Raw genomic sequence first — 22,572 nt, 5'->3', positions numbered from 1 at the left:
TAAGGAATTATTAAGAGTTAAATATTTTGATAGAAGATGAATTTCAAATATAGTATGGAGATATGATGGAATGTATTTATGTTAGTAAAATACTAACATATGGATTATTATGAATTGATGATTTATACAGATCATGGTTGATTTGCAATTGAAGCAAGTCAAGTATAAAAAGGGTATATTGTGGACAATAGTGAGGTACAAATATTTTGAAAGACATAAAGTGTCAAGGTGAGTGCAATACATGCATGAAATTATACTTGGATGTTTTATACATCATAAGGAAGACTTGCGATAAGTCGACCTTGTTTATATCGGCATGATTTTATATCATTTTTTATAAATTGACATTGAGATGTCAGAGTATGAAATTAAAATGCATTGATCATGAAAAAAAATGTGATATTTTACCATGAATGTTTTCGGGTATGAACTGCCCAATGTTAAATTTGATAATATACTTTGCCATGGATGGATCAAATAAAATAGACTATATGCCCAAGTAAGTCATTGAGGGACAGGGTATAGTTGGCATGCCATAGAGTATAGCAGCTGCAGGTTTATATTAGCACTATAGTGTGTAAGGACACTAAGTACATGCTTATATCCGGATTAGCACTATAGCGTATTCTTAGTATAGGTGGTGGGCACGACCTTATGTGTATTGTCCGGATTAGCACTATGGCGTAAGCTTAGTGCAGGTTTAGCACTACGGTGCATGTATTTTACTCGTATACCCAGGGTCCTCAGGGTGTTTTATTGGGCTATTGTCTACGGTTTATTAGCTATGGATTATGTTTTATTGGTTAATAATGGTAACCATGCAAATAAGCTTATGAGCTTACGGAATAATGGCAAGTATATTGAAAAAATAATACTAATAAGCTTATGAGCTTATGGAATTTAAATGGTAAGTATTTTGGTAAAAATAAGCTTATGAGCTTATGGGATGAAAGCTAAGAAATTTTATATTATTTTGATCATGGTAAAATATTGAAGATGCTATTAGCATGGTTTTATGGCAATGGATTTGAAATCTAAATTCATGCATGAATTGTATTGCACTATATATTGTTTTAATTGCCTCACTAAGTTTATACTTAGCGTGTGATGATTTTCACGCGTAGGTAAAAAGCAAAGAATAAGAATAAAGAGTTCAGAACGACATCAAGCATCGAGAGGTATATTTCAATATCAGTAAGACATCCTATTGTGAAATTTGATTTTAGATAGTGGCATGTAATTTGAAAATGTTCAATTTATTTGTTGAATTAATTTTGGAAATTTTTATAGTAATTAAATGTTAATTTTTATGAATTTATATGTAAATTTTTGGAAGTTACTGTAGCATGAACAGTAACCACGGTTTTTAAGCTAAATTTCCAGATTGTTAAAGGGGTACCGATTCCCCTGCTACAGGGAATCGATTCCCCCACTGTTCACTGTTCACTATTCGGGTACTATTCACTATTCATAATTAAAAATATTTTGAATTAAATTGGTTATAACGAAACGTAATTTTTATGATATGATAATTTTATAATATCATTTACTATTTTAAGAAAATAAATTTTAAATCGCTTTCGAATCGTAAAATGGTTTTAGAAAATACGAGTGACATCCGTAATCTGTATAGGTATAATTATACGGGTTATGGTGTTACACTTTTCCAGAAACTAGCATCGAGATCTTATAGATTCTTCACAAGTTTTAGGATCCTCATCTAACAGAAAATTTTGAGCTATAGGATCTGAAATGGAGTCTAAATCATTTATCTCAGAAATAAATGAAGTAATAAAGTCTGGTCCAAAAGAGGTTTCAACTATTTGCCTTTTACTACTTTTAGGCTCAAAAATAATTTGTTCAGAATACCTAGCAGGATTACTAGAAGAAGTAGATGTAATATATTTTATTTGTCTCAGTTCCTTTAAAGGAAAAGTATTTTCAAACAAAACAACATCTATTGACTCACAAATATAATAATCTTATAAATCATGAATTTGTATGCAACATTATTCGTAGCATACCCTATAAACACTGCATCAACGATTTTAGGTCCGATGGTGGACTTCTTAAAGTTTGACAAACCCACTTTGGCCAGACACCCCCACACTTTCAGGTATTGTAAATTTGGAGCGTATCCTTTCCACAATTCATATGGGGTAGAATCTAATTTCTTATGAGGAACTCGGTTCAAGATATGAGTTACCGATAGAATGGCTTCCCCGTACATGTTATCTGATAACCCTAAACTTATTAGTAAAGAATTCATCATCTCTTTTAAAGTTCTATTTTTCCTTTCGACTATACCATTTTTTTGGAAAATAGGGGGTTGAAGTTTCATGAATTATGCCATTCTTTTCACAAATATCTTTTAAGAAATTAGATCTATATTCACCACCTCTATCAGATCTAACCCGTTTGATTCTCCTATCTAACTAATTTTCAACTTCTGCCTTATAAATAAGAAAGAAGTTTTCAGCTTCATCTTTAGTTCTTAAGAGATAAACTTTTGTATATCTTGAATAATCATCTACAAAAGTTATGTAGTAGTATTTTCCTCCTTTACTTTCAGTGTTTCTAAAATCTTCTAGATCAATATGAATGAGTTCTAACAGCTCAGTATTTCTATTAGAAATAATCTTAAAGTGAGGTCTAGTATGCTTAGCTTCTACACAAATCTCACATTTGTTAAAGCTAGTTGTGTCTAGTTTAGGCAGAACATTCATATTCATTAATTTCTTTAAAGCATGAATATTCATTTGTCCTAATCTAGCATGCCACATATCAATGGATTCAACAATATAAGCAGAAGTGGTAGCTTTATTTTCATTAAATTGAGTTTCTATGACAAATAAATCATTGCTTAAAAACCATTTTCCAACATAATCACCATTTCGGGAAAATACAAGTTTATCTGCCTCAAAAACTAACTTAATGACTGCCTTATTCAAAAGCCCACCACTTATCAAAATTTCTATGCAAGGCAGGTACATACAAAACATTATTTAAAGCCAGAGTTTTACCAGAAGTCAGCTTGAGTAAAACCTTGCATTTGCCTAGCACTTCAGAGCTACTAGAGTTCCCCATGTACACACATTCACCTGTGTTCACATCCTCGAATTAGGTGAAAACTCCTTCATTGCGCAGAAATACTTTGAAGCGCCAGTGTAACATCCCAAATCAGGGTCAGTGACTAAATTGCAAATTTTGTAAACTAGGTGCTCGATTTCGAAATAAGTTAAAAGTTCATGGATTTAATTGAAGAAAGTTGATGTTGGATTTAATGATTAAGTTTGGAAATATTAAGGGTACTATGGTAATTTTTCAGGGAAGATTTTTATTTCCCTTTATAAAGGGTAATAAGCGTAGGAAGAAGAGTCCAGAGCATTCTTCAGTCTTCTTCTTCCTCCTCACAACCGTGAAGCCTGGTATAAGGTAAGTGGGACTTTAGTTGGTTAATTCTTTCGTTTTAAAGCTTGTTTTGATTCTTGGGATATTAAGAAAGATTAAGGAAAGCTTTAGGTGGCTTAAACCTCAAAGATTAACAAGTTATGAGAAATTAAGAAAAATGAGTTTTTAAGTGAATTTTTGATATGGAAGGAGATAGTAGATTGTGAAGTTGAATTTGACTTGTCAAGGGTTAAATTAAGAGATATGAAGTGATAGAATGGGTTTTAGAACATGTTGGAAATTTAGTGTGATTCTTGAATGCCATGTAAATGATAGAATTTTGAGTTTAAAGAAGTGATTATGGAGTAGAAATGAGTTTAAGTATGTGTATGAAAGTTAGGAATATTAAAGGGAATGAAGTATGATGTGTTGAGCTGAAAATGAAGGATTTTCGAGCTCAAAATATGATTTCTGGGCAAGGGGAATCGGTACCCATTCAAGGGGAACCGATACCCCTTCAAACGAACAAGAATTTCCAGTATGTCATGGGGGAACCAATACCCCCATAGGGGGAACCGATTCCCCCTAAAGGAAAATTGGGAATATGGGTTTAATAAGTTCGTTTAAGTTGCTAGTATCCAATTACAAGGTGTAGGTATCTAATGATTGTCTCGAAATGTACATTTATGTAGATTCTACGCATAAAGAAATTCCGGAACGTTTGGCAAGTAAGATCGATCAAGGGAAAGATAAGAGATTGGAATTGACTAGTGAGGCCAGGTGAGTGCATATTTAATAGTATATGATGTGCGATGGGAATAAGACTTGCGATGAGTCTATTTCCTAAAGTGTTACACATGAATTCATGATTAAAGGCATGAGTGGAATATGCATGTATGTATGTTTGATTATATGGATTGATCTATTCTTTTATGTGTTAGATGATAAAGTATGAGTAATTACATAAGAAAGGTTATGAATTATATGAGATATAAACTATGTGATCATAGTAAAATATAATTATATTATTATATGATAAGTGAAATAAGCTGGATAATATTGATCTATAGGATGAAGTGAGAATAGTACACTAACTAGGAGATTTGAACATAAATGATAAGATGAACATATAAGATAAGCTAGATGGGAAAGATTCATATGTTTAAATAAAACTATAACACATGGGTTGTATGATAGAAATTTATGAAGCTATATGAGAAGATTATAGGAGTTATATGAAATTGAATTAAGTAAACAGATTAGATTATATATATATAGAAATAATAGAAGTGAGATGTGTTTATAAGTCTGCCCTAAATGAATATGAATATGAATTATAAGAGTGCTATATGATTTATATTAAGATAAATCTTGAGGATATATATATATAGATAGATATGAAATGAAATGAAATGAGTTATATGAATACATAATTATGTGATGAAATGGTGGATTACCTGAACATGTGAATATATATAGGTCTAAGAGAAGGCATGAGATTAAGATATAAGCAATGTGACTATAAGTATATATGTGCTCTAAGTGATATGACTTATAGGTATTTCTATTATAATGTTACATAATATGTTATGTATGTTAAAGGAATTATGTGATGATATAAGAATTGATATGAAATATATATGTGAAAACAAGTATATGTTATGAGACAAAACCTATGATTATAAGCTACGTGAAAGTGTTCCTATCTGTTATATGAAGTATATGATCATATGTGAACAAGATATGATGAGTATGTGTACAGGAATAAAGGTGATTGGGTGAGAAATGATAGAAATTATATGAAAACATGACATATGTGACATGTGAATTATATGGAAATGATCTACGTGTAAGTGAACTACGTGATTATGTGATCATATGAAAAGAAGCTATGTGATAAGTGATATGTGAAAGTGAATTACGAGTTTATGTGAATATTTGAAATGAAATAAATGATAACGCCCATGTTATGTGTCATGAGAGCTAGGGGTATAGTTGGCATGCCAAGAGTCGAGGGTCTACGCGGTTCTTCGGGACATATGTATATTCTTTGGAACATGTGTGAAGTCTGGAAAGACACATACTTGATCCCTAGCATATGTATATGATTCTTAAAGAATTCTATGTGGTCCTTATGGACATTATTATATGGCACTACGGTGCAATTCTACGCGGTTCTTCGGGACATATGTATATTCTTTGGAACATGTGTGAAGTCTGGAAAGACACATACTTGATCCCTAGCATATGTATATGATTCTTAAAGAATTCTATGTGGTCCTTATGGACATCATTATATGGCACTACGGTGCAATTCTACGGGGCACTTCGGTGCATTTATACGAGCTGTGGTGACAGCATAGTGCACAACCTCTATAGACTCACATATCGATAGTTCTCACATATGTACATGGGCTAATCCAGAGATATGAATAAATATAAGTTAGTGGTATGATAAATGCTATAGAAATGATATGATGTTGTGTGTGTATAGTGTTTGATTGAAAAAGTATGTGATTATATGATAACCTGTTGATGATGAATTATGTGTATGTATGTATTTACTGCAATTAATCTGATATGATTTTATACGATATGAAAAATGCATGGAATTGCTATAACATGATAGAACAGAACATGCATGTATCAATATATGTTTTAAAGTGCATTATAAGTTGTTATGCCTCACTAAGTCTTCGACTTAGCGTGTGATTGTTTCACACGTAGGTTTCGAGAAGAGTAAGGAGGGATGCGAAGCAAGACAGGTCAGTTTTCCTTACCAAAAGATCAGATCAGAAATATTTGACAAAGTATGTATTTGGTTATGTATAAAGTGTTGGCATGTAATAAGTCATTAAGTACGAGCACTCTGATAAAGTCTTTATTTTGATTTAAATAAAGTTTTAAATTTCCCGGGATTTTTCTTAAGAGTCAAGGTTTGAAAAGTCAATGTGACACTTCGGACTCGTATCCGGGTCGGATACGGGTCGGGGGTGTTACAGCCAGTGTCAACTACCCATTTCAAACTGTTTTCTACCAGATTAACTTTTGAGACCACCGCAGCAATTATTTCATCATCTTCTTCTACAACGTGTATCTGCGGCTTGTTGTCATTCTGGCTGTCTGAGCGGTGTTTGTATTGGTAAGCTTTATGGTCGGCTAAACTGTAGACATAAAACTTGAACATATTTCCTTCAGGTTTGGCCTTTCCTGACTTCTTGAAGTTAGTAGCCTTCTGAGGTTTTATCTTCTTATCTTGATCCCCTTGTTTCTTGAATCTAGACTCAACCAAGTTAGCTTTAAAAGATAAATTACTCAGAGAATTAATAACCCTATCTTTTAAACGATTGGCTTCTTCAATCTTCATATGGCCCACCAGCTCTTCAAGTGAAATTTCTCTCTTCTTATGCTTAAGAGAATTACGGTAGTGGGACCAGGACTTGGGCAGCTTCTCAATGAGAACATTGACTTGTAGTACCTCACACATTTGCATCCCTTCAGCAATGATGTTAGCGACTAAGTTCTCATAGTCATGGACTTGATCCATTATCAGCTTGTCGTCTGTCATCTAGAATTTGAGCCATTCACCGACAACGTACTTTTTGATACCCGCATCATCTGTACCATACTTTTTCTCCAGAGTGTCCCATATTGCCTTGGCACTCATTTCTCTAAGGAACATATCAAATAATTTATTTGACATGTGACTGAGCATATTTCATCACATCGTTTTGTTGTCTTTCTCGTATTTCTCGTAGGTAGCGAGTGCGGCGGCGGGAGTTGCTAAGGCATCATCATTCATGACCGTATATGCATCATCACCGGTAGCTGGGGTTGGCAGCAATATAGGTGGTTGTTTGAGCAGTACGTAGTCAAGATCAAGCTGCTCGAAGAATATCAGGATTCTTTGGGACCACATTCTATAATTCTTTCCATCAAGTGCATCAATCTTGGAAAGATCGGGAATCAGTTTGCTCAAAGGTATTGTCATGATTGCAGTATAAAGGAATTCGTTTCTAAATTGTTGGAAATATGGACTGCAAAATAACACCGTTAGCACATATAGGGAAAATAAATAATAATTTAAAATAAACATATTGATAAATCGTGTTGTGGTAAAACCATTGCCTTAGAAACGAATTCGCCTCGATATGTGTAATCGCTGTAGTAGGCGAACCGTTCCCCCGAGGTTAACACGGCTCTCCAAGAATTCGTACACCCGAAAACTAGAGTGAACTTGGTGGTATTGCTTTCTCTTAACTCAAACAACACTCAAAAGATAGGAGTATTTCAAAGCAAATGTTTGCTTGGGATATGTCAAAATGAATGAAATTGCTCACTATTTATAGGCTAAATAGTGAGGGCAAAATTATCATTTCCAATACTAGTGGAATAACCTAATTTGAGCATTATCATTATCAAAATTGAGCATTATCAAGAAATGACAATTTTGAGCATTTTTACAATTCTAGTTGAATGAGCATTATCATTATCAAAATTGAGCATTATCAAGAAATGACAATTTTGAGCATATTTACAATACTAGTTGAATGAGCATTATCATTATCAAAATTGAGCATTATCAAGAAATGACAATTTTGAGCATATTTACAATGCTAGTTGAATGAGCATTATCTTTATCAACCTTGAGCATTATCAAGAAATGACAATTTTGAGCATATTTACAATACTAGTTGAATGTGCATTATCCAATAATCAATTGAGAATTATCAACATAAGGTAGTGCCTGATTCTTCTCATGATCGAATGCTCTCATTCATGTATTAGTTTAAAATATTATGAAACTATATTCTACATGATAGAACTCTCATTTATGTATCAGTTTCACTTAGCCTCAATTATAATTCAATTCACACAATAGACACATACAAATAAGCATAATCATAAATTAGTCTCTAATGTTTGACTAAATAATTACTTTGGTTTCTATTCTTTTCTGAAACACTATAATCCCTAAGATTTCGGGCAAAAAACCCTCTGATTAGATGAAAATTATTAGTTAACTAACAATCAACGTTTGCTATTGACTAGACAGGTCCACGTGGATTGAAACATTGATGTGACATCACACATGAACATGCCACGTCAACATTCCAATCCACATGGACCTATATAGTCTGTATGCATCGTTGACCTTTAGTCAATTAATGATTTCCATCCAACCAGAGGATTTTGCCCAACATGAAATATTAGGGGTCAAAGTGTTTAAAAAATAATAGGGGTCAAAGTGTTTAAAAAATAATAGGGGTTAAAGTGACAATTTTGTCAAACGTTAGGGGCTAAAGTTTTATTATGCCTATAAACAAACAATATTGGCACCTTTCGGAACGATCCGTGAGTATGAATCGAATTTCAACTTTGTGAAAAATTTATCTCTGGAGGTGTTATCAACTTTTAGATTAGGTAAAGTTAGATACCTAAAAATTAGTCTTTTTGAAATGAGTTTACATCTTATCAAAGATTTACTTTTAATGGGTCGATTATGTGTGAGGAAATATTAACACCCTACAACACCCATAATTAGTACCAAATCGATAACAAAAATATCGTAATAGTGGGATTTACAAGTTCAAGTCAAAATTTAGAGTATAATATATTTATTTACTTTTGAGGATATGTTATTGAAAATAAATAAAATAAATTAGGAAAACAAAGTTGATAAAAGTATAAACTTAAGATTAAGACACAACACATAATATGGAAAAAAGGGGATTAAAAAGAATTAATGTAATAATAAAATAATTTATGTCATTATAGAGTGACAAAAAATACATGCATTTTAGTTATTAAATCAAAAAAAATTGAAAGTATAATGAATAAAATAAGAATAAGAAGATAGTTTAGTTGTTAAATTTGTAATTTAACCTAATTATTGTTTAATCAGTCATTAGGCAAGGGCTGATCATTAACAAGCACACCGAGACTTCATTCACACATGATAAACGGCTCAGATTGCATCCCATTTCTTCTATCACGTGTCTCGAGAGAACTCCGCACGTGCTAAAATCCTCGTTTTATGCCAATCAAACTCCTCACATTCCGAAGCTGAACCAAAACACCGACGGCTCAAGCCTGTTGCTCGCATCTCCCACAAAACACTTCGACGTCCATACCAGTTCGGCTTCACAGCGTCCCTACGATCTAAGGCTTTTCAGAGACCGCCGATCACTATGTACCGAACCGCAGCTTCTCGCCTCCGGGTTCTCAAGGTAAGTCCAGTAGTTCCCGAAACCCTAATCTGTGATCGCTGATGATTCGATCGGGCTATATTAATCAGTTTCCTATCTCGAATATTACAGAGCTAATTAGATTCGATTCTGATTTGATTTTATTATTCATCAATCTGCGGCTGCTTTCGTGTTTAGATGATAGATCTGTTATGTTATTTGCCACTTATTCTTGGCTTGTTAGTTAGATTTATAATGTAATATATTTATCTTTTTTTATTAGTTAAGAAACCAGAAATTGGACTTGATTACAAATCTGAGCTTCCTTCAGGTCGAGACTACATGTTTATTGAGAGATTAACCCTTTTGTATTCCATTTGTTAATTACCATATTGAGTGACCAGGCCTTTAGAATTCCAGTTTTTAAAACCGTTCCATATTGTATAACAGTAGCAGTGTTATTATTATTTTTAATAATTTGAATTTATTCTAAAGAACTGGGGATGAGGGGAACTAACTTGTTCGGATAAATACAAACTGTGAAAAAAAACTATTGGGAATGTGTAGTTACTAGAAACAAAAGATACACTAGTGAACTAGAATTTAGTCCTAAAGTCACGATTCATATAAAGCAAGCGAACATTATTGAAAATGATTAAAGTCTAAATATGCCTTAGTGGATTGTGTACTTTATCAATCTCCTTCGAAAGGAGTGTTTCATTGTTAAAAAGGGCGCAAGGCGAACTAAGGCGATAGGGATTTTATAGCCAAGGCAGGTGCAGGGCGCAAGGTGCGCGCCTTATTGAAGTGAGGCACACATTTTAAAAATAAAAGATATACAAGTTTTTTCCAGTTGTATAATAAAAAAAAGAACAATTCATGCAATATAAATACTAAAGAGTATTCTTTATCAGCATTTTATGTATTAAACATCGCTTTTGTTCCATCAACCATTGAACCTTGAGAACCCAAGCAATACCCCCCTTTCTTCCTTGGTCCATAATTCCACATAAAAAACTGAAACAATAAATAAAAGTCCAATAATGAGGTTATCTTCATGAAAGGAAAGCTGGATGTGGCGAGGATGTTCTTTATTGCTCTATTTCGAATAGTCTTGGTTTACCGCTAGTTTTGACGCTGTGCAGATCCCTTTCGACTCCCTAGTGGGTGACTTAACTCTTGCTGATTCGGTTGGTAGACAGAAAAAAGTGGATCCCAACCTACTTGTTGGGTTCCTCCTCCATACGGGTTCATAAAGATTAATGTTGATGGGGCGATGGTAAGTGGTTGGAGTAAAGGTGGTATAGGTGGACTCATAAGGGACAACAAAGGTGTGTTAATTCACTGGTTCTCTGATAAGGTTGGGGGGACCTCTGATTATGACAGAATTATTGGCGATAAAGAGGGGGTTGTACATGTTGTCTGATTCAGGTGTTGGTTTTAATAAGAGGATTATTTTAGAATCGGATTCAAGTAATGCTTTGAAGTGGATCAAGAATCCGGAACTAAGCTCCCCTATATTACTATCCTTGGTGAAGGAGATCATTTCTATAATGGATTAGAAGGATATTACGTTAAGGCAAATCTTGAGAGCTGCTAACTGGGAAGCGGACAGACTAGCTAAGGATGGTATAGGATGATCGTTAGGCTTTGTTTTTGGTGTGTTAGGCTTTCATTTCTGTAGGGATTTTGCTTTCCGTCTTATGTAATCAGTGTTAAGGTTTCAGCAGGAAGAGGTGTTTAAGTCTTATGTAATTAGGGTTAAGGCTTTTAAAGTATGATGTAAGGGATGGCAGTGTATTATTCTCTTGATTAATAAATGTAGTAGGCACTCTTTTCCCTCTTCCTCTGTCCTTCATGTTACTATTGTAATATGGAGGGCAAGTCGAGGGTTTTAACGAGGCCTAATATTCTATCAAAAAATAAATACCACCTACACCCTAAACCCCGTCTTTATCCACTCTAATCCTCCAATTTCGTACTTATAAATTGTGTTTCCAAGATTTTCTTTCTTTCTCATGGATTCAAATTTCACCATGTGCTAAATGTGCTGCTCAAGAACCCATCACCATGCAACAAAACTCACTGAAACCTATCTTTACTCCCCCGATTCTTAATTCGTGCATGCATGCCTCTCTCATTTTGCCTGCTCAGTCGGTTGTCTTTTTTAACACCAAGAATGGCCACTAAAACTCTCTTTTCTAGTCACTCCCACCATGTTTTACTCTTTTCTTCATTGACATTTCATTTTTACTTATTTTTTGTTGTTGATATATAAGATAGTATGTAAAACATAATATAAAAAAAACCAATTTTTTTTTTTGAAAAGGTAGCGCCTTAGGCATGCCTTGCTGCTCTTCATTGAAACCGCCTCGCCTAGACCTAATTAGGCACTTCACCCTCTACTCGCCTTAGCTCCTAGGTGTGCCTCAGTTTCGCCCTTTTAAACACCGGAGTGTTTTATAAGTAGTCCCAGAAAAGGTGTAATGTTCAAAGACAAAAGTTGGTTGTGTGCCTTTTAGACCTTTTATCAATCTGTTGGAACTTCGGGCATAAATTCTGACCCGCCTATATTTTAGAGAGATTAACAATGCTTTTTGCTTGACCTGTTAGAAGAAAGAACAAGGAACATATGATACATAGGTTTATCCAGGTAATTGCTCAAAGCTTCTAGCACTTGGCAAAGAAATTTCCCAACAATTGTTTATCTGTGTGGAAAGGGAAGCTTGTCCAAGATAGATCTGCCCAACACTTAATTTATACTTAACCAAAGGTTTTGGCCATAACTTTCTTCAGCTATAGCTACATTTTTGAGGCTGAAGGCCTGACTAAATAATTCTGTTTTTCTGTTATTGAAATTCCCACTTCTGGTTTTTTCATTTACAATTGTTTTATTTGTTTGGGGGTAAATTTTTTAAAACAAGTTAGGCATGTTAATTTCAAAAGGGTTATTATTTTGAAAATGGCCGTTTCTTCTGTTATGATTCATTTGGTAAAGTTTTCCTCATATTGGTCTGACTGCTTGGTAATTTTCTATGTTTGAATGCATTTGCAAGTATAGGGTTGCACATGCCGTATAGCACCTGCAAGGTTTTCAAGTTCAACTACTGTTGCTACAACATCATCCTCTTCTGGTGGCCTCCTAAGTTGGCTGACTGGAAGTCAGTCCAAGTCCATACCACCACTAGATTTCCCCCTACCAGGTGTTGCACTACCACCTTCATTGCCTGATTATGTTGAACCTGGTAAAACTAAGATTACAACTCTTCCAAATGGCATCAAAGTTGCTTCTGAAATCTCAGCAGTACGTATTCGTTTTGTGAAGAATGTTTTCCTATATAAGTTCTATTCTTTCAGAAGAGAACTAATTTTCTAGTTTATTGAGCAATTGGCTATTTGTTTTTTCTGCCAAGCAGAATCCTGCTGCATCAATTGGATTATATATTGATTGCGGTTCAATCTATGAGTCGCCAGCCTCATTTGGGGTTTCACACCTAATTGAGCGTATGGCCTTCAAAAGCACAACAAACCGAAGCCATTTGCGTATTGTGAGGGAAGTAGAGGCAATTGGTGGCAATGTGAATGCTGCTGTTTCTCGGGAGCAGATTGGATATACCTTTGATGCTTTGAAGACTTATGTTCCTGAAATGGTAGAATTGCTTGTTGATTGTGTGAGAAATCCTGCTTTCCTGGATTGGGAGGTCAATGAACAGGTAAATGTCTTAATCTTTCTGCTTTTGTGCTAAATAATTTTGTGCAGCTTCAGATTAAAGGCCCTTGTGAGATTGCAATTTGGTATTACACCTTGTGCAGCTTCAGAAAGTGAAAGAAGAAATTGCCGAAGCAGCAAACAATCCACATGGATTGCTTTTAGAAGCCATTCACTCGGTTGGTTATTCTGGTGCATTGGCAAATCCTCTTTTAGCCCCAGAATCTGCAGTTAATTTATTGAACAGTACGGTTTTGGAGGATTTTGTCGCAGTGAGTCTAATAAAACTTAATTTGTTATTCTCTAACTGCCAATTACTAATTGCACTTTACAATGTACCTGACCATTGTATATCCTTCTCACTAGTAAGCTTGTTTTGCGATGAAATTAGGAAAATTTTACTGCTTCTCGGATGGTACTGGCAGCAACTGGTGTTGAACATGAAGAATTGTTGTCTGTTGCAGAACCACTTTTGTCAGACCTTCCCAATATCCCTCGTGCTCAGGAACCAAAATCTATGTATACTGGAGGAGATTTTCGTTGCCAGGCCGATTCAGGGGTACGCGTCATAGATAATACCATAAAATGAGTTTTGCTTTTATTTTTCTTCCCAGTCTGAGTTGCAAATTAAATTGCAGGATCTAACTCATTTTGCTCTTGCATTTGAACTTCCTGGTGGTTGGCACAATGAAAAGGAAGCTATAATTTTGACCGTTCTTCAGGTTTCTAACATTGGGTTTCTTTATCTGCTCAGTGTCCTTGTCATGTAATGTTTTTATTTTTGATGTTGTTTATAAAAAATCTTGCTAGGATTTTGCTATTTCGTTTGATTTTTATTGGATTTTTTGTTCTCCCTGTTTGCTACTGTGGTTTCAATATAAGAAGATTGATAAATCATAAATGTAATTGTTCTCTAGATTCTAATGGGAGGAGGTGGATCGTTTTCAGCTGGTGGCCCTGGAAAAGGAATGTATTCAAGACTATGTAAGTTGATTGTGGTGTACACTGTATAGTGTACTCTTTCTCTTTCAGTATATGACATGTTAATATGTTATAGTTTTAGAGCAAAGTAGAAAAGAGTAATTTGTTATTTTAGTGAATACTTTATGTTCAACTTTTTTCTGAAACAAGACACCTAATTTCTTTTAGTAATTTAACTAATCTTTATAATTAAACCTGAATGTGATTTGGTTAAATTATGAGCAGATCTTCGGGTCTTGAATCAGTATCCACAAGTTCAGTCATTTTCAGCATTTAACAGCATTTACAACCATACTGGCTTGTTTGGAATTCAAGCTACAACTGTAAGTCTGCTTTTAAACCTTTCATTGCTAATTCTTGTATAGTTATCTATTCCCACCTTTATCTTCCCTGCTCCATATGTCTTTGTGTTGCAAGATGTCAAGTTGAGAACTTCCTTTTATTGGTTTTAAACGTTGTTCATTTTTTTGTTTGGGAGAGATTCTTTGTTCCATTTTTATCTCCACTGTTACTCTTCTTTTGTTTTGTCTCGTTTTGCTATTTCCTTTGGCACGAGTGATGTTGAAGCAAGGCACAGGCTTGGCCAAAAATATAGGATAACAGATCAGGTTTGATGGTGTGTTCTGAGTTTATATTTCCTTTGGTAGATTGAATTAGGAAAATTCTTGGGTGGTGGAGCTCGCAAATCATAGAAGTTAAATTATGTTAGCATGTAAATGATGTTAAATGCTAGTGATTTCCAATTACAGCCATGACCGATGAGACAGTGAAATTGCCAACTTCCACATAAATTAGCAGACTTTCACAACTAAATCGTTGATATCTGATTTTCTTGCAAGAAATCAAAATTAAAACTCGATAAATTAATAACCTCTAAAATAATAATTTTTCTCAGTCCCGACTTGGGCCCAAGGTCTAAATTAATAATTTCGATAAATTAACAAGATAATAATTTTCCAGAAGACCCTTGTATAAATTTATGGCCCCTTCTATATTATAAATCAATAATTCTATAAAATTAAATATAACTAGGACAACTTAGTAAAACATGATTATATTGTTGTTTGTTTCTTAAAATTTAAATCTAGTTGTATTTCATCTTTAACTTTCCTTACTGCATCCAAAAGTTCCGATGTTGCGTTCTCATACATGAAATTTGTGTTTTTTAGGGGTATGTATTATATTTAATCAGTCACATTCTTGGTTTTAAAAGGCGCGCCTCGGGCATGCCTAGTCGCGAGGCACAGCCAGGCGATGAAGGTAGCCCCCGCCTGGGTTGGGGCGAGGCGATATACCGGAGGTGAGTCCTACAGGCTTTAGGCGCCGGGCGCAGCGCTTTTGCGCCTTTGGTGGCTGCTGGTACACTGGCCAGGGTTTATTTCTTTTGATCGAGATTTTGATAAAGGAAAGGAAAGAAATATAGGGATATTGAAATAACAGAGAAGAAGATTAAAGCAATATTGAAATAGCACAATCAAGTGAATTCTTTACAGTGAATAATGTCCAGGCTAACAACTATAAAGCACGGATAGATGTGCTGCATTTAACAAGATTAAATGTATTGAATTAGCCGAGGTCAGCTCACATCTCTATATTAAATTGATGCATGCATCTAGCTGTAAGCTAACATTGTAGAAGAAGCTGCATTTTGAAAAGAACATAAAAGAGAGCTAGGTTTAGCAAAATACTCACTCTTCCATTATAACTATCAATAAATTACAAAATAGTCGCTCTTTCATTTACCCAATTAAATTGATGATGTGGCATATTAACAAAAAAAACTAATATCTAATTTACTCATTAAACTATAATTATAAGTAAAATTTTAATTGAACCATCGAGGGATTTCAGTAATAAAAAATGTTATTCTCTCTGAGAAATTTAAGTTTGAGTAGTTGTTTTGCCCTAAAAAGTATTAGTGTTCGAAGGGGGAAGTTAGACCAGACCGAATTTTTTTTCTTAGCATGGTTTAGGATTGCTTCTTGGCCAAGTACAATGAGATTTCTATTCCTATGGATTCTCTTATATCCAATCCTTCTCTAGGGGATTCTAGTTCAGTATTCAAATCGATTGTATCTAAGATTCCTTGGTCTCCTCCTAAGGGCTTCATGAAATTGAATGTTGGTGCTGCTACTAGCTTTGACTGGAAGAGGAGTGGTTTAGGTGGCGTTCTAAGAAATGATAATGGTTCGATTTTAGGTTCTTTCAAGGAGCCTTCTGGTCCGGGCCCTCCTATCTTGATGGAGCTTAAAGCAATTCAAAAGGGTTTACTTTTCTTTGTCTCTTTTCGAGGGCTGGTTAAGGATCGTTTGATTATTGAGAGTGATAGTAAGGTGGCAGTGGACTGGATCAAGAATGTTGAACTATGTCCAAATATGTATGCTTTTATTGTGAAAGACATCGTTGATAGGCTCAAAATTTGAGGGTGTGGTTAGATGGGTTGCTAGGACAGCTAACTTAGAGGTTGATGCCTTAGCTAAGGCTGGAATTGGCTGAGTTCAGTGTTGATGTTAAGAGATGTTATTTTTGGGTTTATGGTTTTTATGTAAGGGAACTTTCTGGGTGTTGTAATTGTTATGTATCTTTTCTTGTTATTAATGAAATTTTAAAGCACTCTTTTCCTCCTTCTGCTGATTGAGGAGCTTCTCTATGTAGAAATCAGAGTAATTCTCTGTAATTTCTTATTCTTTTCAATAGGACATATTATATATTTATATACAAATCATCTCTCTAAAGTAGGAAAATCTAAGAAAGGAAAAATACTAATCCTAGGAGATATGATCCCTTAAAATAAGGGATTGTAGAATATTTATAGAATCCCTTAATTAAAGGATATTTACATAATCATATATTTCTATAATTTCTACACTCTCCCTCAAGCTGGAGAATATACATTGTATGATCCCAGCTTGAATAGGAATTTATTGAAAACAGGCTTTGGCAAAGCCTTAGTAAGAATGTCTGCAACTTGTTCTTCTGAAGGAATGTATGAAAGTGTGGTTGTCTTTTTGTTAACTTGATCAACAATAAAATGCCTATCAATCTCAACATGCTTTGTCCGATCATGTTGAATTGGGTTCTTGGCAATTTGAATAGCAAATTGATTATCACACAAAACTTCAAAGTGATCCTCTTGATTAGTGACAAGTTCTTTCAATAGTTTAAGTAGCCAAATTCCTTCGCATATTCCCAATGCTAGTGCTCTGAATTCAGCTTCAGCACTACTTCTTGAAACGACAAATTGTTTCTTACTTCTCCAAGTTATAAGGTTTCCCCAAACAAAGGTACAGTAGCCACTAGTGGATCTCCTTTCAGTAAGGTCTCCAGCCCAACCAGAATCTGTAAAGATCTTAACAGTTCTGTCTTGTGTCTTCTTAAACATTAAACCGTGTCCTGGAGTTTTCTTCAAGTACTTAAAAATTCTATTTGCTGCTGCCATATGCTCTTCAGTAGGATTAGTCATGTGTTGACTAATCACATTTACAGGAAATGCTATATCTGGCTTTGTCAAGGATAAATAAATTAGTTTCCCAACTAATCTTTGAAATTTCTCTTTGTCTACCAAGGACCCATCTTCTTTGTTAAATTTCAAGCTTGCCTCCATTGGTGTATCATTCGGCTTACAACCAAGAAAACCAATTTCTTTGAGTAAATCAAGTACATATTTTCTTTGGTTGATCACAAGTCCTTTTGACCTTGCCACCTCCATTCCTAGGAAATACCTTAGCTTTCCCAAGTCCTTGGTTTCGAATTCCTTATTTAACAACTTCTTCAAATTGCAAATCTCTTCTTCATCATCTCCGGTAAGAATTAAGTCGTCCATGTACACAATAAGGATAGCTTTCTTATTTGTAGAAGTTACCTTGATGAAAAGAGTGTGATCGGCGAGGAATTGCTTGTAGCCGTTTTTTAGGATGACTTTAGTGAACCTCTCGAACCAAGGTCTGGGTGATTGTTTTAACCCGTATAGAGACTTGTTGAGCTTGCACACCTTGTTACTTCCTTCAACAGACTTTAAGCTAGGTGGCAACTTCATATAGACTCCTTCTTCTAGCTTGCCATTAAGAAAAGCGTTTTTTACATCAAGTTGGTGTAATTTCCAATCGCAATTTATAGCCAAACTTAGGAGTACTCGAACAGTATTCAACTTCGCCACAGGTGCAAAAGTTTCTGTGAAATCTATCCCATATGTTTGTGTAAAGCCTCTGGCCACTAGTCTCACTTTGTATCATTGGATGCTACCATTTGAGTTATATTTTACAGTCAAGATCTATTTAAAGCCAACAACCTTTTTTCCTTGAGGAAGGTCCGTAACAGTCCAAGTAGCATTTTTTTCCAGTGCACAAATTTCCTCTTCAACAACCCTTCTCCATTTTAAATCCTTTAGAGCTTCAGCTATGCTTGTGGGAACCTGTTCTTTATTCAAGTTTGCTGTAAATGCTTGAAAAGACGGCATTAATGAATTATAACCAACAAATTTTTCAATAGGATGCTTGGTGCACTGTCTAACCCCTTTTCTAATAGCAATAGGGAAGTCATCTAGAGTAGGGGAAGTGAACTTACTGATTTCTTCTTCTATTTCGGCAGCTGGACCCAAATCCAATTCTCGGCAAGCATCAGATTGCAAATCAGCCTCATGAATATGTTTTCTTTTCCTTGTATAGAAACGGAGCTGTTTGATTGATGTTGTTTTTGGAATATTTTGAATGGGAATAGGTGTATTTTCAGGAAGGGTATTTAAAGTGGGTATGGGTGAAGTATTGATAGGTACTACCGGTGGATCAATGGGAGTAGTTACATGTGACAAATCTGTAGCTAAGGACAAAATTGGTGGCAATTCTGGAGGTTGAGAATGAAGAGTAGGAGGTGATACTTGATGTGGCTGAAAATCTTTCCATGTCTCCCCCTGAATTTCAGCCTGAGTGAAATAGGGATCCTGCTCATAAAATGTTATAACTATAGTGGTAAAAAATCGTTTTGAAGGAGGATGATAGCATTTATAACCCTTCTTAAGTGAAGAATACCCAACCAGTACATACTTTAATGATTTAGGATCTAACTTGGACTTATTAGGAGCAATGCTTTGGATAAAAACAGTACAACCAAATATTTTAAGTCGAAGAATGGAGGAGATAGGTTTAAAATGGGGAAAGTATTGCAAAAATATAGATTGAGGTGTTTGAAATTGTAAAACCTTACTAGGCATTCGATTGATTAAATATGTGGCAATTAATAAGGCTTCCCCCCACAAATATTTTGGAACATTGGTGGTAAATAGAAGAGAATGAGTAACTTCAAGGAGATGTCTATTTTTTCTTTCAGCAATACCGTTTTGTTGTGGGGTGTCAACACAAGAACTAATCTGAACTATGCATTTTTCCCTGAAAAACGCACCCAAAGACTTAGCAAAAAATTCACTGCCATTATCAGATTTAAAGAGTTGAACTTTAAACCCAAATTTAGTGAGAACCATGTTATAAAATTGGGTAAAAACACCAGCAGTTTCAGATTTATCTTTTAGCAAATAAGTCCAAGTTATCCTACTGTGATCATCAATGAAAGTGATAAACCACTTACAATTATCAGCATTCTTCACCCGAGAAAGACCCCAAATATCACTGTGGATCAAAGCAAAAGGGTGAGAAGGCTTATATGTAGAAGGAGAATAAGTTGATTTAGTATGTTTGGCAAGAGAGCAAACTTTGCAAGAAAAAGAATTTGGCCTTGGAAAAACTTTTGCAAGATAGTGAAAACTAGGATGACCTAAACGATAGTGCCATAACATAACATTATCAACTTTTTCTAAAGCGGTGAAAGATTTTGAGATTTCAGTTTTAGTAGAGGCAGGAAGAATGCAGAGACCATTCTGCAAGCTGGCCTTACCAATCATCTTCTTCGAGTTCAGTGCCTGCAAAGTACAATCAATATCATTAAAACTTGCAGAGCAGTGCAAGTCGGTGGAAAGTTTACTAACGGAAACGAGATTGCAAGCCAGATTTGGTACGAAGAGGACATTTTTAAGTACAATCTGGTCATTGAGAATAACAGTGCTATGTCCTTCTATTTTGCACAAAGAACCATCAGTCGTTTTGACAGCTTTACCAAAGTTTGGAAAAAAATTGCAAAACAAATCCTTATTACCAGTCATATGATCCGTAGCACCAGAATCGAGGATCCAATTAGGGGACGACTGGGAAGAGAAAAAAACTATAGCATGAGATTTACCTTCTAGTTTTTTCATGATCAAATTACCTTCTGATTGAGCAGCAGAATCAGAAAAATTTTCTGGATTTGAAGTGATCTCCGGAGTAGGAGAAGTTGTGGACATCATCTAGGTTGGAAAGAAAACGTAACCTAAGCTGATACCATGTAGAAATCAGAGTAATTCTCTGTAATTTCTTATTCTTTTCAATAGGACATATTACATATTTATATACAAATCATCTCTCTAAAGTAGGAAACTCTAAGAAAGGAAAAATACTAATCCTAAGAGATATGATCCCTTAAAATAAGGGATTGTAGAATATTTACAGAATCCCTTAATTAAAGGATATTTACGTAATCATATATTTCTATAATTTCTACACTCTACAAGCTCCATTTATCATGAAGGAGTTTTTTAACGAGGCCTATAACTCTTATAAAAAAATGTATTAGTGTGTTGTCAAAGTATTAGTTTGATTTATATTATATGGTACAAACTGTGCGCCTCGCATATGAAAGGCGCACGCCTGAGCCTAGGCTCCAGGGACCTTTTGCGCCCTTTAAAACCAAGGTCACATTGTACATGAACATCATTCAATTAGTCAATACAATGTATATGTTTTATTCATGAAGAATAGGTTCGTTGAATCTGAAAAATCTCTTTAAATTAATAAATTATTAATTTATCGATTAATGAATACCTCTTTAAATTAACAAAATTATTTGGTCCCGACATTATTGATTTATAGAGGTTTTACTGTATTTGTTAAATATTTGTAATTGGTTGGGTACAAGGCCACAATGAATTGTATTTCAAGGTTTTTTGGCTTAACCAAAATCTAGTTTCCCTATTGTAGAGATACTGTCTTCTGATAGTACTAATCTTGATGACACTGATGTTTTTGGACTCAGGGTTCTGATTTTGTAGCATCTGCAATTGATATAGCAGTCAAGGAGCTTATTGCTGTTGCAACACCCGGACAAGGTTAGCAGCTCTTTATTCTGGCAATTACTTGGTATTTGCTACAACACTCACTATGGGCTGTTATTGAAACATTTTTTATGGTGTTCTTTACAGTTGAGCAGAAGGAACTGGACCGTGCTAAACAGTCGACCAAGTCTGCCATTTTGATGAATTTGGAATCCAGAGTATGTTAACCGGTCTCTTTAGTTTCTTGATTATTGTTGACTTTAATTCTACTGGTTGAGGATTCATATTCTCTTGCCTAGTTTTGCTGTTTACTTGTGAGTTGTTTTCTGCAGGCGGTTGCTTCAGAAGATATTGGCAAACAAATCTTGACATACGACGAGAGGTATGAACATTTATAAGATTCAATCTTTTCACCATTTCCGTGATCGACAATGGCTCTGCTAACTTCTTGATATCTGTATCCGTTACTGTTTGCTTTTCATATTCCAGTTTACAAGTAAACCACTATGATATTTCCTTTGTCTAATAAAATTGTTTTGAATTTATCAGGAAGCCCGTGGAGCATTTCTTGAAGGTCGTTGATGAAGTTACACCAAAGGATATTTCTTCAGTAGCCAAAAAGCTTCTATCTTCTAATCTCACAATGGCATCATATGGGAATGGTAGTTCTCTGTTAAGTTAAAACCTGAAAACACTGGGTTTCATGTGTTCTATTAGAATGTATTTCAAAAGATTAACTCGTTGGTTTTGCCCATGTTTTGCAGTCATTAATGTCCAACGATACGATTCCGTTAGCAGCAAGTTCAAGGGAAAATGAAGCTGCTTTGCTCTGTTGAACTTGGGTATTTCCCCTGTTTTCTGACAATATCATGCATCTGCATACCTTAAGAGCCGTTTTTTACAAGATGCGGTTGAAAATTAGGAGTTGAGGCTGTGCCATTTTGAACAATAAGTTGTTTGCCCCTTAGCTGGCAAGCGAAAATATTAGTGAAATAAATGCTTATGCAAACTATAGGGTTCGCATGTTTTTGCTTAATCCCATGATTTGGGTCCAAAGAAATAAAGTCTATTATCTATATATTCTTGTGTTTTATTGCCGTAAGTGAACTCAACAATGGTTGTTGAACTTGGAGCACAAAATTTGACTGGAAATTGTTTTGGTTTTTATG

General features: G+C 34.8%; 1 protein-coding gene across 1 annotated transcript; it reads left to right on the top strand.

Annotated features, from left to right (window-relative positions):
- The first annotated feature begins 9,470 nt into the window (after positions 1-9,470).
- Positions 9,471-22,352, top strand: LOC120144480 (mitochondrial-processing peptidase subunit alpha-like). The gene is made up of 13 exons (XM_039158517.1): positions 9,471-9,620; positions 12,640-12,882; positions 12,995-13,291; positions 13,392-13,559; positions 13,679-13,846; positions 13,926-14,009; positions 14,205-14,271; positions 14,494-14,591; positions 21,385-21,457; positions 21,551-21,621; positions 21,736-21,785; positions 21,953-22,065; positions 22,168-22,352. Exons 1-13 carry the CDS (start codon positions 9,582-9,584, stop codon positions 22,218-22,220), a joined length of 1,524 nt encoding a protein of 507 aa, XP_039014448.1. The 5' UTR covers positions 9,471-9,581; the 3' UTR covers positions 22,221-22,352.
- The last annotated feature ends 220 nt before the right edge of the window (positions 22,353-22,572 follow it).

The sequence above is a fragment of the Hibiscus syriacus genome, unplaced genomic scaffold, assembly GCF_006381635.1.
Source record: "Hibiscus syriacus cultivar Baekdansim isolate YM2019G1 unplaced genomic scaffold, ASM638163v2 tig00110890_pilon, whole genome shotgun sequence".
NCBI lineage: Eukaryota > Viridiplantae > Streptophyta > Magnoliopsida > Malvales > Malvaceae > Hibiscus > Hibiscus syriacus.
This window is presented reverse-complemented; position numbering and strand designations above follow the sequence as displayed.